The sequence below is a fragment of the Rhynchophorus ferrugineus genome, unplaced genomic scaffold (genome assembly GCF_030347505.1).
Source record: "Rhynchophorus ferrugineus isolate W39M unplaced genomic scaffold, kcgeb_rfMv2 rfM1, whole genome shotgun sequence".
NCBI lineage: Eukaryota > Metazoa > Arthropoda > Insecta > Coleoptera > Curculionidae > Rhynchophorus > Rhynchophorus ferrugineus.
Genome location: NW_027472580.1, coordinates 50,754,928 through 50,773,991, shown reverse-complemented (window position 1 = coordinate 50,773,991; position 19,064 = coordinate 50,754,928). Strand labels below are relative to the sequence as shown.

Below are 19,064 nucleotides of genomic sequence, written 5' to 3'. Positions count from 1 at the left end.
CCTTTTTAAATGGACATTGGACTCGCAGTATTTTCAGGTTGAATTAGACTAGTTTTTTGAATATTAGATGTTATTATTTCTAAGAACAAACTCTTCAATGTAAAAATTAAAAGTTAATATATAAAAAAAATTTGACCCAATTAATTTTTGTATTAGTGTCAATTGAAAAAATTATCTTTCTTTCTTGCATCTGTTAACCAAAATGCTTTAATATCTTAATCTGCTCTATTTTGTATACATTAAAATGGACAGTTGTAAGAATTATGAATAGTATCGTTTAGAATATTTCAAACCTTAAATTTTAAAATATCTTCCTCACTAAAGCGTCCACTGTGATATTGATCAGCAACCCTCATGTTTCCTTAGTTGCCAAAAATTATAAGTGTCCTCATCACTTACTGATGTTCTCAATATATCACCATGCTAATCTGTGAATATTAATTGAGTGTTTCGATGATACATCCCATTAATTAGGTTGTTATTATGGACAGAAAAATTATTTTTTCATCACATTGTAACCTTTTAAACAGAATTCAAAACTTTTTTTATAAAAAATCCTAATTAATATTTCCATTAATTCAGCTCTGTCAGACCTGCGACTATATCCTCAATTACAAACATGTCGGAATTGATTGAGGTGATTAAAAACTTAATGCCTTGGAAAATAATTCCAGAAATTCAATACATTTCCCAAGATTATAGAAAGCATTGATATAAATTTATTGTATCCAAAATAAATTGATTATAAAGAACAAAATAATTTTAAAAACAAAATAATACGTTTGACCTTTATTTTAAATGTCATACTATTTTAGGATCCTAATAGTATATAGAGTTAATTTAAATTATATCTGTATACTGGATATAAATCTATTGCTTAAAAGACTCCTTATTCTGTCAGTAAGATGTTAATATTATAGATGACACCACAAATCGGACATGCAGCTAGTCGATAAAAAAAATCTTACAGACAACGATTTAACTCACCAAACCACTAACTGGGAGGTAAACATAGAACTCAATAGATGGCGCGACAAGTTCAGATTTGAAATCTTAATATTAATAATTTGAAATAACATATTAATTAACACAATATAACATGCTGAAATAACAAATTAACACATATATTGGGTCTATCTAAGTACTCGGATCTATAAACAAAATAAATCGAGCCTATATAAATTGTACTATCATGTTTTTTCTAAACATATTATCTGCATTTTTGAAAAAAAATGTGTTCATTATTATTTATAATTTTATCCATTCTTCTAGAAAAATCGTATTCTTGCATACTTTTAGGCTACTCAAAATTTCGATTGCATTAATTAAAAAAAAGTAATATATGGCATATGACAAAGACCGCAACAAGTGGCATTATTTAGTAATTAAGGTTTTATCTGACTCTTGAACGTGCCAAATGATCCACATACTCAAGTGTAACCTATAATATAATGGTTTCATTGTTCTTTCATAAGGCTTTTAACCATTTCATAACGGAGACGGAGAACTTATATCAATCTACATTTTTTCTTAAGAAATAATGAAAACATAACGTGCCTCAAAAACAGCAAATATTAAGTTATTACGAAATATGTTTAGTGAGTGTGGAAAATATATATATATATTTTTGAGAAGTATTCAAACTTGTGTTTATTTACATGAAAAAATAAATGCGAGTTCTGTATTAGATGCAAAATAACTTATGTTAAATTGATATGTTGTCAACTTTAACACCATAGAACATAAACTAGAATCATGTGACAAACTGTTTGGAGAAAAACCTTAATATTATTGATTTCTGAACATAATCATTAATAGGTAAAAAGTTGTCGAAAAAATTGTCAGGATAATAAAAACTTCTTCACTCACTAAAATGTGCCTGCAGGTTTTTATACAACTGATAGTTTTCCACTATTGAATTAGTTTAGAAATACATCTGCAGAATTTTATTAACATGCAGCTAATTATAATTTTTGATTTGCGCAAAAACGCGAAAAAAGAATAACGAAAGTTATATTCCTTCAGACAATGCTAGACCATCGAAGAAATGATTTACATATGTTGAAAACTTCACATTGTGGTTGTTGGAATGTAGCTATTCTTTAATTTTGGGTTTTTAATTGATTAAATTATGGAGGAAGTAAAAAGATATATCAAAACACAATATATATAATTATAAGTAATAATATTAATATGGTAACATATTTATAACATTTATTAAAGTAATGTTTATAAAAAAAATTTAAAAGCTATATTTAAGTTTTCACTTAGGTACCCTGGCATTTAATGAGCACTCTGAATTTATATGAATACTCAGGTATTACTTCAATAAAAATCAAAAGGCAATACTTCAGTTTTCTTTTTTTTTATTGTTATATTTTAGCCTTTCTGCTAAACAAGAATTATCTGAAGTAGATCTACTGCTTAATCTGGACTTATCGATTCGATCGGCTTTAAACCCATCAACTGGCCAGTGACCAACTAAAAGATTATTCCAGAGTGAATGGGATGATTGTTCCTTGTCGATCAAGAAGGAAGTCATCTTGGCCATTACTGTCATCAAGCTGGGATTTTACAGTTCTGCTCGCATATTTTCTGATAATAAAAATCAAACTAATAAAAATAATCAATCGTTATATAGTATTTTATGTTAATCAAATATCGATGCTACTTTTGTATAATATTTTACACTTTTTATAGCATTAGAATATTTTTATATCATATAAAAATATAAAAATCTATACATATATTAAAATTTTTCTAGCTGATGCCCAACAACTGTTATCATATTCGCTGATTGTACCATAAAATGACTATGCACTACTCTATACTTCATAGAACCTATGAAATACCTATTACAATTTTAATGAGAAGTGTTTTCGCATCCAGCTCATTAACCAGAATTGGCATTTTCTGACTAGCACGTATTCAAAATGATGAGCAAAGCCTGGCTTACATAATTTTTCAAAGTACGAAATAAATATGGAAATTAGTACATAAACATTTCCAATCTACGTTATGCCAAATTATGCCGATCTTAACATTTTATAATATAAGGTTGAGGAAAAATCATTTTCGGTTTCTCCTAAGAGATTACTTTAAAATCGGATATCTTATATTTACTCTTAATACTCTAGTCGAATACTCTAGTTACTCAGTCGAAAATTATTGCGTATTGAAAATGAAGAATCTAGTTTGTGAAAATGTGAAAATGAAGGGTAGGCTCCGGAAACCGGCATTGAAAATTTAATGGTGTTTATGGTTGGAGTGCTTACGTGAACGCCAGTGTCAGAATTAGTCCATTGATTTTCATTCCGGATATTTCTTTCTTAATAATTAACAAAAGTGCTAGCCGGCCAATCAGTGAAAAATTGACGAAATTTAGGGAAATATCGAAGTAGATCGACAAATTTAATCTCATGGCAGAGATGCGAAACATCAGACATAAAACTGTGTTGCATAAAGCAGGATATCAGAACTTGATTTCCATGTGAATTAATAGTGAAAAATCGAATGGCCCAGGTTTCCATCACTGAAATTAAGCCATTTTTGAATCGACTGATTATGGGCGACAAAATGGGTTATGTATTATTAGATGTGTGCATATATTTTAATTAAAGATGTATATTGGTAAGAACCCGAAGTATCAATGTAAACGCTTAATATAAATTGCTTAATAACCTACTTAATAACCTTAATATTGCTGTTTTGATCAGTGTTTATAGATGCTAATGTTTATAATGCATTGATATTAATTAATTTTGTTGTTTGAATTGAATAATTCTCCTGTCCTGTCCTGTCGAATTAAACACTCTTAGGAACTTAGAGTTATGTTACTTCGTTATATCCCAATTGTCAGGTTTATTTAAGTTGTTTTTAATGTTGATAAAAATAACATCTCGGAGAATTAAAAATGGTCGAAGAAAATTAATTGCCTTAATGCCTTGAGACTTATTGGGCGAAAACCCAGGGAAAACTGTGAAAGAAGATTCAGAGAGCTTAGCAGTTGATAAACCAGACGTTTATATACGATGGAGGATTCCAAAAGGAGGAAGAATTGACTGAAAATGCCATTTTCAACAATTTTAACATTACGGTTTCATTGCTTATCCCGAATAAAGAAGTCTTCTGTAGAGTAACTGACGATAAAATGTGGATCTACTACGACAGTCCGAAGCGTAATCGAATATTCATGGCCCTAAAATCCTGCTGTGAATATGGTGGAATCAGTAAGATATACTGTATTATTGGTTCCTGACACCAAATAAACTTGTTTACATAAACTGTTTTGAACAAACTGAACAGCGTGCTGTTGCAAAAAAGACCAGCTATAGAAAGTAACGTAAGTCATCTTGCTAACTTAAATCACCATTCGACCTCACGTTACAATAGCTGTGAAGGGTATCCTGTTGCTGTTGAAAGATCTGTCGTACTCACCAGGCATAGAGTCTTCTTATTACTAGTTGTTGAGATCGAGGCAAAATGGCTTAACTTCATCATAAATTCGAAAGTCTGAAGAAATGTGAAAATAGTTTCGCTTTTTACAGTATCGCCATGTTGGCAGAAAAATGGGAAATAGTTGTAAAATTTGGTTAGTGCCTAAGGGTTTTAGAATTGTGTCTAAGTGTTTCACAAAGATGTGTAAAACAGATCGTGGTTGAAACCTGCAGAGGCTTATAAGCTAAAATTTTTAAAAGATTATAAAATAACTTTTTGGAATAACTTTTTCATTTTGGAATTTTTCATCATAGCTACTTGAACCTGGGCAAACTTTTAGTTCAACTATCTACCGTCAACAACCAATGTGATTAAATCGATCAAAGTTTATTAATAGAAAATGCCTTGTCCTCCATCATAACAACGTTAGGCTACAAACACGTATTTTTATAAATTGAATTAAAATATAAAAAAACGATACTACTTTTTATCCAACCCATGATTTTCGCTTAAAATTGATAATTATCTAGAATACTGACCATTCTGTTCATTAAACATTCCTCAATTCGTTTGTATCCGGATAGCATCATTTATAATATTAATAAACATTTTTAGAGATGTCTACAAAGAAACTTAATATAGAGAGAATGTTCTTATTGTCATTTAAAATATATATTTTTTATTTTAAATTATTGGCACTAAAATAATAACAACAATAAATAAACTGAATGGGTCGTAAAGCCTGTTCAGTTCTTTGGACCGCCTTAATGATAGTTTGTGACCCGTGGATGCCAATGACACAAATTGTTACTTTGTTTTATTGCCATAAGTTATTGACGCTTGTACAGTTCAATTTTCTTAGAATAAATATAAAGGAACAAACAATCTTCGTTTGTCTGATGAAGCCACAAAATTAAATATTATTTCTTACCATGTAAAGTATGTTATGCCATTGTGAAGGTATGTCTTTAAACAATCGTTAGAATTTATTGAATGTAAAGGAAATGAAGAATTTTTTTTTAAAGTACACTTTTAGTTATAGTTTATTGCGGTTTGTTTAAATTTTGTTATATTAATAAAAAGAAAAATATGATTAAATTATTGAATATTTTAAAATTTTAAAGATTAGTTAGATGATTGTTTATATTGGCTTTAGACCTCACTCAACTTAATTCATTCACCATCAGTAATAAGAACAATATAAGAACATAACAATAGTAAAATATCAATATCCTACGTTTAAAAAGGGTGTTAAGTTTGATAATAATATGTTAGTAGAGAAAAGCATTAAAGTGCATCTTTAAAGTAGAGTGAGAAGATTCAACAGTAGCGCATCCAAAAAGGGACTTCAAAACCCACTATCAAAATATGTGTATCCTCCCGACCCAAAGCTACTGATATTTTGTACGTGCTTTTATCGCTACGAATGACTTCTTTTTCGTCTACTTTTATCCAGAATCAAAACAGGGGGCTGTGCAAAATAAGAAATGGTGTGAATCCAGCTACTAGTTGAGTTCCTGTTATGTTCTTGGAATACAAAAAAATCGGTTAACAGAATAAAAAAATATATTCTACAAAAATAACTTATTTACTACCTTAGACAGGTAAAAGACATCGTTAAAATTAGTTAATTAATATTTCAACATCCCATTTATTCAACAAATTTATATCCCGTTGATTTATAGCTCTTTTAAAATTTTCGCCCTTTCCAAAAAATTGCCGTTTTATTTCCCTGAATTTACTGACCAACCTAGCTAGTATAGTTTAATCGCTTCTATTTAATATTGCGTTGGACGTCATAATAAGAAATATTAAAAGATGATGTTGCATATGATTAAACTTATTATATGGGTTGAAGAGAAAGACGATGTCCGATATGAGATCCGTTTTTGATGCAATACCTTTCTTTAGTTGATTGTATTCCCTATTGATCAATTTTGGGCCTGTTTCAATCGCACTTGTTGACAATATTGATTCGAATTAAAGTCTCGACCAAGTTCGAGTAGATTATTATTAACAGTTCCTTCCCAATCCTACCAAATACTTACTTTAATTATGTAGCAATGCCATAGAAATTCTTTTTAGTATGGAAATTTCCGAAACAAAAATTAGCAAGCTAATTCTGACGCTGGAGTTCACTTAAACACTCATGTCTATAACTCTAGACATAAGCCTATGCTTTATTTTTCTCCACTTGGTAAAAAGGCAAAATATGACGAAAAATGATCTTCAGGAATCTCTATTTGCACATCGCAAATAACATTTAAATTCGCCATAGTATGGCTTCATTCAACAAGTATTACTAGATAGATATAATTTTAAAACCGTCTATTAGGAAATACCTAAATTAATTTTCCCCAACAATTATTATCCCCGTTGATGAAAATTAATCAAGACGTGTCAAGGAATCGGTGAGTTTAATCAAGAATAAACCATTCATTCACACTTGTTGCGTTTCACCTACATCTATTTTACAAATTTTCTCCGACTGACATATAATAACAGCCAGTTCATCGATTATTAGCTAACTAAACTCAATGTCAAGTATTTTTCTAGTTCTGATAGCCATATTATGGCTGTCAGGTAGCATCCGATTCAATATTATTTTGAATATTTTGACTAAATCGTTGTTCTGATGAAGAAACGTTTGTAGTTCTCGAGCAATAGTTCGCTTCACTGTTGGATTTTGAATACAACGCCTACCAATTTTCGCATCGGGATTAAAGATAAAATAAATTTATAAGAATTGATAGTCTGCATCTGGTAGTGGTAACTGCTCTCCTAGTAAGTGATCAATTTGTCATTCTATCTGCAATGGTTGAAAATTTTGTTACACCGCCGCATTTTATTTTCTTACAATATTGAAAACAAATCGATTATCATTTCCCTAATTATAACTGATTTATTCGTACGGTTTGTAATTGTAACGGATCGTTGAATGAATTTCGTTGTATCGCACTTGCTGTTGTCTTTGATGTGTACAAACTCGTTGAATTCTAAGCCTATCCACTTTAATGTGACATACCTTTTGCTGATCTTCAATGTTTAATAGATTATATATTATAATCGCGATTTGATAATAGTGGTCCACATCTTGAATCAGTATTTAACATTTTCAGTTACATAATAAATTTCTGAACGAAACCATAAATATTTGACAACCAACAAATACATTGATCCCTTGTTACATTAAAACAATTTATTTTATATTTACAAACAGTGACAGCTAAATTGTATGGGAAAACAAAATTAATGTTTTTTAGTATTTTCATTTTAATTTTTCCATACCTACTCACCATATAAACATTTTCTGAATGTTCATGAATATCTTTCAAAACCAATATTTCAATCGATAGATGGATATCTGAGAAGAAACACACGAATTGGTCAAGCAGCTGCAGTTTTTACCCTCTTGAAATACTTGTCAAATAAAAACTAAAATGTAGCTGTATCTACTCTATCACTAAAATTATTATTTCCTTAATGATTCTTGATTCTGATTAAGAAATAAATATGTTTGGTTGCGATAGGAATACAAATAGCTGTTTAAATAGCAAATCTGGAATCCGGTCATCCATAAGCTCTAGGGTTATTTGATCATATCTATAGAATCCTAACCACTTTATAGAACTAGTACCATGAGGTACCATCACTGGTGAGTTTATAAAATCGCTTCAAAATAAAAGTCGTAGACAAATTGATGGTAATATGAGGAATTAATCATGTTGATATCAAAACTATAATATTATTGAAGCTATTCGTTAACTAATCAGTACCAATTAGGTAAAGAGGAAGATTTTGGTTATATAATTAAAGACTTATGGGAATACGTCGATAAAAAATATCAAAAGACGTTTAGATATTCCACGATAATACATTAAAAACTCGACAAATTTCAGAATTGCCAGACGGAAAATGGACCTGATCAATAGTTATATGCTGTACCGTACGAATGAAGCCGAGCGAGGTCGAACGGTAATTTGTTACGTGTTAATATTTGTTGCATTTTCAACTTCTTTTTGTCTATAACAAATCCAAACCTTCATGATCTGAAGCTCATACTCTACTAGTGAAATAAATGCGAGTTTATGTGCTGTATTGATACATGAGACACCCAATGACAATACTAAGTTTAAGAGAAATATTTTACTCTAACCACCTAATTCGGTAAATATTGATTAACTGGATAAGTCATTTAAAAAATTGAGTTTTTCCGATAACTAAATTTTTCACTTGCAGAAGAAAATGGGAAAAAATAGTTTTTAATAATAGTACTTAGAATTACGATGTACCATTTTATGTTACATCTTTTTTAAACAATGTACAGCCTTGAATTCATAGTATGATAAATATCCCAGAATTAATTTTTAGTCCCAATATATTTTTTGAGATGATTTCAACTGAACAGCTTTAATACTTTGGTTATTTTTGCTTAGTTATCATATTATAAATTTCATTATAGTTTTATTATACATATTTCTTTATATCTATATCTCAATTTTGTTTTCACACAATGCCACTATTATTAATTATTTCACAAGAACCGGCATTGTGGTTGGTTGACAGATATATATATATATATATATATATATATATATATATATATATTCTTAGGTCTATACATGGCATGTAGAAAATCACTTCATTAAGCAATTTTCTGTATAAAATATTATCTTAATTAATTAGTCTTATTCTAAAATCTACATATGTCCAGTAATCAGATCAGGTGGTGTTAAACGTTTTAGTCTACGCACTTAACTATTACGTCGCATATTTAGCTGATTAGCGAGTACCTTGGGATGCACCGACACTCTTTCGAAGTACTTCACACAAACACGTTGAATTACACTCGTTATAGGTTCTGCTACTAGAATTAAATACATATGTTTTTTAGCCCTAACCCTTAAAAGATGCGTGTATAAATTTGACAGCTGTCGGATCATTAGTTTGGGAATTATAGCATTTTGACTGAAGCAAATTTTTATATTGTGAAAAAATGGTTAAAAAGGAATTTCGCGTGTTGATATAATATTCCTTTTCGAAGGGAATATTACAGTTTCAATACAGTTGAAGCAAAAACTTGGCTTGATGTCGAGTTTCCGAACACTGCCTCAGGAAAATCAACCATCAAGGATTGGTATGCTAAATCGAAGGAAACGCTCAAATTTCGAAGGCATCTACAAAGTTTTAACATATTTTTTATCTAAAATGTAATTGTGTATTATTAAAGCCCTTAGTTCATCAATCGGAGGTTGCGGGTTCGACTCCCGACGCGGAAAATAATGTTTTATTGTTCCAGTTTATTATATATTATTTTAACTTCTACCAATTAACCACTTTGAAGCCGGTACCAAGCCCAAACAATTTAAATCAATATAACTATTTGGGTTCGGTTGGGTTCTTAAAATTAAGTTACGAACAAAATAAATCTAATTTGTTGCTTGGCACCGACTTCAAAGTTATCAGTTGGTAGTAGTTGAAATAATATTGTAAATAGAAAAATAGGTTTAGGTAGGTATTAAGCTAAATTGTGTGTTTATATTTGAATATAAAATACGTGTAGTAGATAGATAAGGTTTTTGTTTATTTTTATTTAGTTATTCCACACCGTGTTCTCCAGGTCTGCCCCCCAGCGACTGTTTCCTGTTCTCCGATCTCAAAAGAATGCTCGCTGGGAAGAAATTTTCGTCGAATGAAGAGATCGACGAAACTAAGACCTATTTTGAGAGTCGCCATAATCAGTGTATCACCCTTGAAGGGAATTGTGTTGAATAAAAAAAAAACTAATTTTGCCAAAAAAAAGGTATTTTACTATGGTAGACCGAGGACTTTTCAATTGACCTATTACTATACTTTTTTTTGATAACATTTAAGTTTATATCAAATATAAATTAACAAATTCTTTAACAATTGCAGATACAAGGATAAATTTATCATTCACTAGGACCGCTTTTACCATTATCAGACCATGAGTTCTTATAATTTTATTTCACCCAATCCGGATGCGGAAATTGATAGGCTTTGTGCTCACAAACCAACAGTGAATCGAACTATTGTTCAAAACCTGATAAAACACTTGTCGGAGAAAATTTGTAAAATAGATATAAGTGAGACGAGTTTAACCGGATCATCTAGTTTCTTTATAAAATAAAACTAGAATGGGATTGTTAAATAGATATTTATTGTAAAAACAATTAGTCTTACTTAAATTACATATAATAATAATATAAAATGATAAGCTAGCCATTCAGTCTATTCTTATATGGGAAATGAAACTTCGCATAGAAAATGTACGTTATTGCACCAAAGTCTTGCTTTCATCACCAATAAATAAATATGGATCACACGCTCACTTTAAGGTAACAGTCTGTGATAGTGCGCCCTCTTGTTCTTCTCTATCACGTAAAATGAATGAGGTTTGCCGTTACCGGGAAAGTATTTCAGAAAATTGGACTTCTTCGGCTTCAAGGGTACATAGTAGGACGGTCTTAGAGGTTTCTTGTTCGGATGGTGGGGTTTGTCCAGAACCTCGTTCCAACTCTCGGGCCGGTCCATGTCGATGTCGCCAGAGCGGCTCTTATGTTTCGTTTGAACAATCTTCTTCAGTACCGGCAAATTATAATGGTAAATGTTACCGGGTTTTCCGTTGCTCTTAAATCCTACGGGAACCTTCGTGGCTTCCGGTAGGAACGTGTTAGGTCTGTTGACGGCATAGTAGTGCGGGTTGGGAGGTAGTTTAATCACGAACATGTGCGAATCATCAGATCGGCTTTGATGTCTCGATTCCACGGCCAATCGTTTTCTATGGTGCGTGTTAGGACTCCTGATTTTTTGCAAACCAAGTTTCTTCATCAGGTCATGATTTTTTAGATTAGTTTGTGGCCTGGTTTCCACCATCTGCAGAACCAACCATATCATTAATATGGAAGCAAGTGAATGCCTGAAACAAAGAAAAAACATTGATTAATTGATATATACTGAAAATTTAGAATTATATTACTAATATATTTATCGAATATTTTATTATTTTCAATTGCAGTTGTTTATTCTTATCTTAGTATATTTTAATATGAGATACCTTCATTTATCAAATAAATATAGAATGTACAGTAGAGAAATGTATAGGTAATTAAATAAAAATTGTATAAAGAAGTTTCGTTAAATATAGTATGTGCTCAATGAATTAATTTCGGAACTTGACTAATATTTCAACGTGTGAAAAGAAAATGTGCGGCGAATTATTACAGATTCAGTTCATCCAGACCTTACAGATTCATGGTATTTCTGAACCAACGTTTCTTTCCAATTATGAAGAAGATATTGTATTACCATCCAGAAATTTTGATTAGCGGAAATTATATACAAAAATAATTTTGTTTTAAGAAAAAATCTGACATACGATTTTATTTTAATTTTACTTTGACTTTGAAAGAATTGATGAGAATCATAAACATTTTGATGTTTAAATACTTTTCTACAATTACTATTGTTTTATTCTAATTCTTTGAACATTTAAACAAAACTTTTAGGGATTTCCCATGCATACTGTGTTTTTTGTACAAAATCGAAAAGCTTCGACTGATTGCTTTGAATTTAATTATTATAAATCTTCTGATTTATTGGTGATGAAAATGATGAATATCGTTATGGATAAACCAATATAAAAAGTTTGTTATTTCAAACTACTCGAACTTCTTTGTGAAAAAAAGTGAAATGATACAAAATACATGACAATTAACAATAATAAATGTCTATTGAAGAGTATTTATGAAAATTAACTGCATCTATCCTAGATAAATTAGCTGACTTTAGTTTACTTTATTATAATACATTCCTCTATACTCTATTCACATTTTAATCAGAGTTAGATACAAATGGCTATATATTAGGTACTGTCATACCTAATCATCTTTTCACTTATCAATATAATTAAATAAACAATATTATCAGAAAGCAGTGGTGAGTGCACTGGGTGTAACAGTGTATCCTTTACAACTCTTACAAAGTGCCCGAGCTTTGTCATGTAAAAAAGTGACTTTGCATCTGTTTACTCGCTACTGTTACGCTCTTTGAACTACGCCTGAAGGTTTTTTAAAAGATTGAGTTTGGTTTTCATGCAATAAATATTACAATTCACTGTTTTGACTGGCTGGAGGCTGACTTGGAGGACGATCGATTATCGCCATTTTAAATTATTGATACCATAACCGACTATTAGTGTATGACAGAGCAGGACGAGTCTCTAAAAATATTTAATGAGTTTCGACAGACAATTTCTTCAAATCAAATATCGATAGTTATGAATGTCAAAAATGAAAATTTCAGCATTTTGTATATACAGAATAAGTCAATAATTGGTAATTAAAAACCGTTGTTTTATGTACAGAAATGTCAAAACCATCGAATTTAACAGTTAGATTAGGTAGTTTAAATAATTTTTACACTGATACTACGTATTTTCATTATACTAATATAGTCTCGTATAAAAGAGATATCGTGCTAATGGCTTCTTGTTACGATTTTCAATGAAGATAACTAATACACAATAATGAAATAACAGTGCCAATGTAATAAATTAAAAAAACAAATAGTTCAATAATTTCCTGAACATTATATATTTTCAACAGTAGAACTAAATATCATGTTTCATAAAAACATAACCAACGAACATTTCCAAATGATACTAATTTTTTTTTAAATACAGTAAACTGTATTCACACTATATAATATTAGCTAATAATGAAACAAAAATAATGCATAATGCAGCTGACATAACTAAAAAACTATTTGTTAAATCTATTAAATCATTTCAACATTCAACTTATTTGCCATATTTAGCTAATTCTGACTTTATGGAAAACGATTTTCATCAAATGAAGACGTAATTGATGCCGAGCAGTTTGCATGACCTCTCGAGAGAAATTGGCGGAGTAAGTTAATTTAAAGCTAAAGATAAGTCATATTTACAAATATAAATATGTTGCAATGTATGCAATACTTTTACTTCTTTAATGCAATACTTGTGTGCATCAGTGTTAATAAATAATTATTAATTTCAGTGGAATTCTGTTGAAATAACTAGCAATAAAGTAACATTTGAGACTGCAGAGTAAACATTCCACATACATTAGAAAACCACCGATTGAAAGCAACTACGTCCATTTAATTCAGATAAGTATCGACGAGTTGATAGAAAATTGATCGTTGCCTCGATTGCCATAGAAAAAAAGACAACATTTTAACCTCCGTCGCATGTCGACATTATTCTGCTATGTATTGGATTGACAGTTTAACAGCACGCGCATTTCAGTTCCGATACATTTCATAAATTATATTGAACATTGTACGGATGCATCAACAAAGATAAATATTGCGAAAATAGAACAAGAATTATGATAACCGAGTATTAACATAATACATGTAAATTTAAATATAGGAATACTAATACAAGACAATCAATAAATCTCCGGTCTGACACATAGATGGATCCATTGTAAACATAATGATTTCTTGATAATACCAACCTTAAAATAAAGTATTAAAATTTTAAGTAATTTTAAATATTTTCAATAATTTGGTAATTGGCGCTGTTGAATCAAAATAAAAAGGATTTGGTACGCTGATCTGAGACAATGATAAAATATTGATTCGTTAACACACCTGAATCAAGAGAATAACCAGCTGCGTGACCAACATTCGGTAAAAACCCGACAAATAAACAAAAAAAAATTATAGAAAAACAGCGCTAAGTTAGCATATGTTATAGGCCTTTCAATTTTGAAGGAATTGATTTGAATTTCTACTAAAATGTTGGAATTCTGTAGCTTGTTAGCTAGATAAACTGCTTGTACATGCTGCATTTTAATTGCAATAATAGTTTTAAATCACTTGTTCTCCAAAAATTACAAAAATATCAAACAATATATATTTCTAATGACAACAAACTCATGTGGACTGTCTTAAGTTTGATATAATATTTAATAATAAAGTAATAAAAGGCATAATTAAACTCATACATATAAGTTGTATACAACATTCCATGTAATTATACCTTTTATGTAACATTACAGTTAAATCAACTTAATTTAATGCTGTCCTCTTGTACAATCGGTCTGTAGTTTAAGGTCACTATAGCGAACACCAGCTAATTATCTTGACTGTTTAAGAATCGCCTCTGTAGTCCATTTGCTGGCCCATGTTTGTGATACTACACGCCGTGTACTACACGTAAGAGTGTAAAAGTATTTGGTGACCTTCTCTGACCCGCCAAGTCCGAACAATGAACAACCATTAAATTCATATCTTTAGAATATGCGTTTCCACTTAGAACGCCTATCTTAATATTGCCTATTTCAACTTATAATAACGCATTATCTTGTTATTAATTCAATAGTAATTTTAGGAGACAATTTTAAGGAGAAATTGAAATATTAATTGAAAATATTGAAATATTATAAGAAAGAATATATCATTTCTTTTATCATTTTATATAAAAATATCAATATTAATACTATTTGTAACAAAATTAATATATAAATGATATATATAATACCAAGTAATTCTTAACTCTCTATTTTATAATATATTAAAAATATAAAAGCATAACCAACTATTAATACTCTATGTCATATTTCTTTCTTTTTGTTTAATTGATTGAAATGTATTTTTAATACATTTTAAAGTATTCTATTTATTACTCATAGTTTATTTGGATTGGACCTACGGCTTAACGTGGGTCCGGACCGTGAGTCATGATCCTCGCATTAAGCCTACCAATTGGTTAGTAACCAACTTAGAGACCATTCCAAAAAAACGTCAGTTTTACCCGGCCGGGTTACCGGTGTGACTGGATCAGTTATTCCTTGCCGAATTATAGACTGTTGTCTTTTACCATAACATTCACCAATGTCAAATACATCAATATCAGCACCCTCGACAGTTGTAGGACATACCTGTCGCCTTAATACCTTCCTTTATTATATATATAAAATTACCAACCTAATTTCATTATTTATAATGTTTTAACATATGCGTAGGTATAATAATAGGCAAAAATATATTAATGATAATATTTTCGTGATTAATTATGTAAGACACGATGAAAAACTTGCTAAATATTAATGCAAGGATTCATATCAGTGTAATTCCATTAGTGGTGATTTTAATATTATGATATTTAATAATATTTAATAATACTCTACACTAACAAATTCGATAGTATCATGAGTGGTATTTCATCCTCCATTAGTAAGGTAAGGTTTTATTTAAACGCTCAACAATTATTACTGTTCTACTGATGCCCATCAAGCTGAAAACTTATGATTGGTGGTGATGGGACTGCCTTAGGCAAGTTCCAATAGTGTAAAATTATTGATTTTAATGTCGATGATAATGGGCACAACCAGTTTTACAAGTCCTTGAAATTGGAAGCTCTATTTCACCATCGCAAATTCATCGCTCACTAAGCAAATAAAGAACATTTCAATAACAGTGAATCCATGCGACAAATTAAAATGGAAATAATCATGATACGAGGAAAATTATACGAAAATAATGAAGACATGGCGTATAATTAAACGACTTCGAAAAAGGAGGAGGTTCTATGTTCGGCTGTATATATTTTTTTAATGTATGTTCGCTGATTTGTCCGTCAATTGTCGGCCGATATTCAAAATTATTTTTTATTCGAAAGAGTGCGCTTTCGAAGTGGTCTCATTGGAACCCCAACAACCATTGTAATATTAAATAAAACAACTGCGTTATTTATTGAGTAAATATTAAGTTTTTTGTGTTAAAAAAGAATTTTAACACAAAAAACGTACGTAAAATAAAATACGTACGTAATAATCGTTGTAACTAAAGAAAAATCAGTCAGAATCAGTTTGAAGTCGGTACCGAGCCCTCAAGCAATACAAAAATAATAATATAATTTTATGTCATAATCATAAACAAAAAATCAAAAAGAAATAAAACAAATCTAATTTAATATAATAATTTGGGCATGGTACCGACTTCAAACTGATGTTTCTTTAGTTACAACGATTATTACGTACGTATTTTATTTTACGTACGTTTTTTTTGTGTTAAAACTCTAGGTTTGATTTTTTTTACATTTTAGTGAGTTCCCTATTTATTTTTTGAAGTCGGTTCAATTTTCTTGTTAAAAATAGTTTATTTAATAATATAGTATTCTATACGATTTTCACTGATGATGATGAACTCATTCTATAACCTGTATTCTATAATACAAACGAACTGTATTCTATAATACAAACGGCGAGACATTCTTCTATTATTCTAAAACATTATTGCCTTAAGAATAAGTATAAATAGCAGGCAAATCACCTTCAATTGTAAAACCCAACAGTACCCAGTGGACGAATTTCAAATCAGTAATACAAAAAGCATTCACGGACTGAAATAAAGACCTGAAATGGTGGAAACCGACTAAGGTGCAGGAGTTTTAGCTTCTATAAGAGAAGATCAAAATCAAGTATATCGGGGGCCTTCCAGACTTGGGGACTGCTATAGTCTGACAGTTATGTTTTACATTTAAGTTTCATCAAGGAAGTTATTAGATTCAAGAGGTTAGTGATTTGGATGCTTATTGGTAAAATACACTGTTGCAATTGGCATGAGTTTTAAGTGTGAGCGTACACAGAATAAACTTGTACAAATGTTACCTTATACGACTAGTACTGCACTGACTACGGACTGCACTATGACCTGAGGAATCATCTATTTTGAGCGGTGTTACGAGTAAAATGTCTAAAAATAGACGTCGGGGTAATTTTTACATGTTTTTATCCTCAGTATCTATTTGTATCGCCGTTCAACAAGTCGTCTTTTATTTCCGTTAAATAAAAAAAATAGTTTTTGTTTTCTTAACTTTCACATATTATGACTGGTACGGACCGTGGGATTCCAGAGAGATCATAAGGCTGTTCTCTTTTGAATTCATTCAATTAATCGGAATACAATTAATTATCAAAAAAGAAGACAGGTTGATGTTGGAATGGCAATTGTTCGGCAGTTACTCGAACAATTCCTTGGTGTAGTTAAGTGGAGTTCGATCAAATATATCGCAGCTGAATCTGTAAAGTCATAAAACGTTAATTGAAGGTGCTCAAAGACCCTTAGACTTAAACTATCCCCTATATATAATAAATTATTGTTACAAAAAGAAAAAATCAAGCTTTTAAAAACACCCATAGATCATGGAGGTGTGGCATATGTATCACAGGTCAAGGTATAAAGTCACCAAATGCGGACTGAAGCTGTGAATTAACATAGTCTACTAGAATTTGGACAGAAGCTTGCAGTTCGGGGTGAGCGACCACCAAAGGCGGATTGTAGTCGCTCTGGATTGTAATTTGGAATCACCAAAACTTGGAAAATTATTCCACAGAGGCAAGGAAATTTAATTAAACAAAAATTAAAATAAAATAGGAAATTCGAGTGGAACCAGTGCTATTTTAGAGATCTTCAGAGAAATACTGGCGGTCGAAGTTATCACCTATACTCAAATACTATTTTTATAACAACCGTAAGCTGTTTAGGCAAAATAACGAGTAAGGAAATAGTTTTTAAAGTAATTTAATCGTTCTTGTTTTCTAAATCATTTCACATATTATAAATAATATCCATGCAGTGTGGCTTCACTGATACATGGTATAAAAATTGAAAAATTGCAGAAGTGAATAGATAAATGGATAATCTCAAAACTGATATAATTCTATCAACACCGTATTACTTGTATCATTTTTTTTTCAATGAATGTTCAAACAAAACGAATTAAGCGCCACAATATATAGATAAAAAATTCTAACGACAGACAGTGAGAGGGCGCCAATAAAAAATAAGAAACAAAACACGTCCGTCTTGTAAGCATTTCCGATAAATATTTTCGCGTACACCGACGACAATGTATTCCCGATTGATCTCTAGACGTCTGAATTCGTCGATGGTTCATTTCGAATGTGCATTCTTCGTGACTAATTCGCATTACGGGGTATTGTGCCGGTGTATCGCGTCCCCGGTCGTTTTTTCTGCACGTCGGTCGACGGACGGTGCGCTTTTTTTCCTCGCGTCTTTTTCACACGGACGGTCCCCGCCGGGTCGCCTTTATCGCGCTCGCTTATTAATTCCGCCAGGTGAATGGTGAATCATTGTCGTAGATATTTCACCTTCCAACTGTCGACTGATCTAATTGGACATTTTCGGAATTCGCACTACGGGATTTTGCGTACAAAAAAGACCGTCGTTTATTACCCAGATTTAAGGCTTACTATATTTCCACGTTTTAACAGTTTTATTTCGTTTAATTAATGGCCACTCATTTGCATACAAATGTACGGACCTGTTTTCGCTTCTTATATTTATGTTCTTTTGCGTTTTTCCTCGTTTTCCATTTATGGTCTAAAATATGATATCAACCTATCATATATCTATACTATATATATATATATATATCATTATATATATGTCATTTATAGTTGCAAGTTAGTTATTAAATTTCAAAATTACGGTTTAAGGTATTCTTAAATATTAGTAGAACCAATAAAAACAAGGGAATACAAATATAACATAATGGATTATGAAATATCAGACCTATATAATTAATTTTA

The 19,064-nt window shown here is 30.6% G+C and overlaps 1 protein-coding gene across 1 annotated transcript in view; it reads right to left on the bottom strand.

Annotated features, from left to right (window-relative positions):
* Nucleotides 1-10,598: 10,598 nt before the first annotated feature.
* LOC143206943 (uncharacterized) overlaps nucleotides 10,599-19,064 on the bottom strand; it is a 77,413-nt gene continuing 68,947 nt past the window's right edge. Inside the window, exon 2 of the mRNA XM_076419806.1 lies at nucleotides 10,599-11,377. Within this exon, the coding sequence (XP_076275921.1) occupies nucleotides 10,792-11,377 (586 nt within the window). The 3' untranslated portion in view covers nucleotides 10,599-10,791. The remainder of the gene's footprint in view (nucleotides 11,378-19,064) is intronic.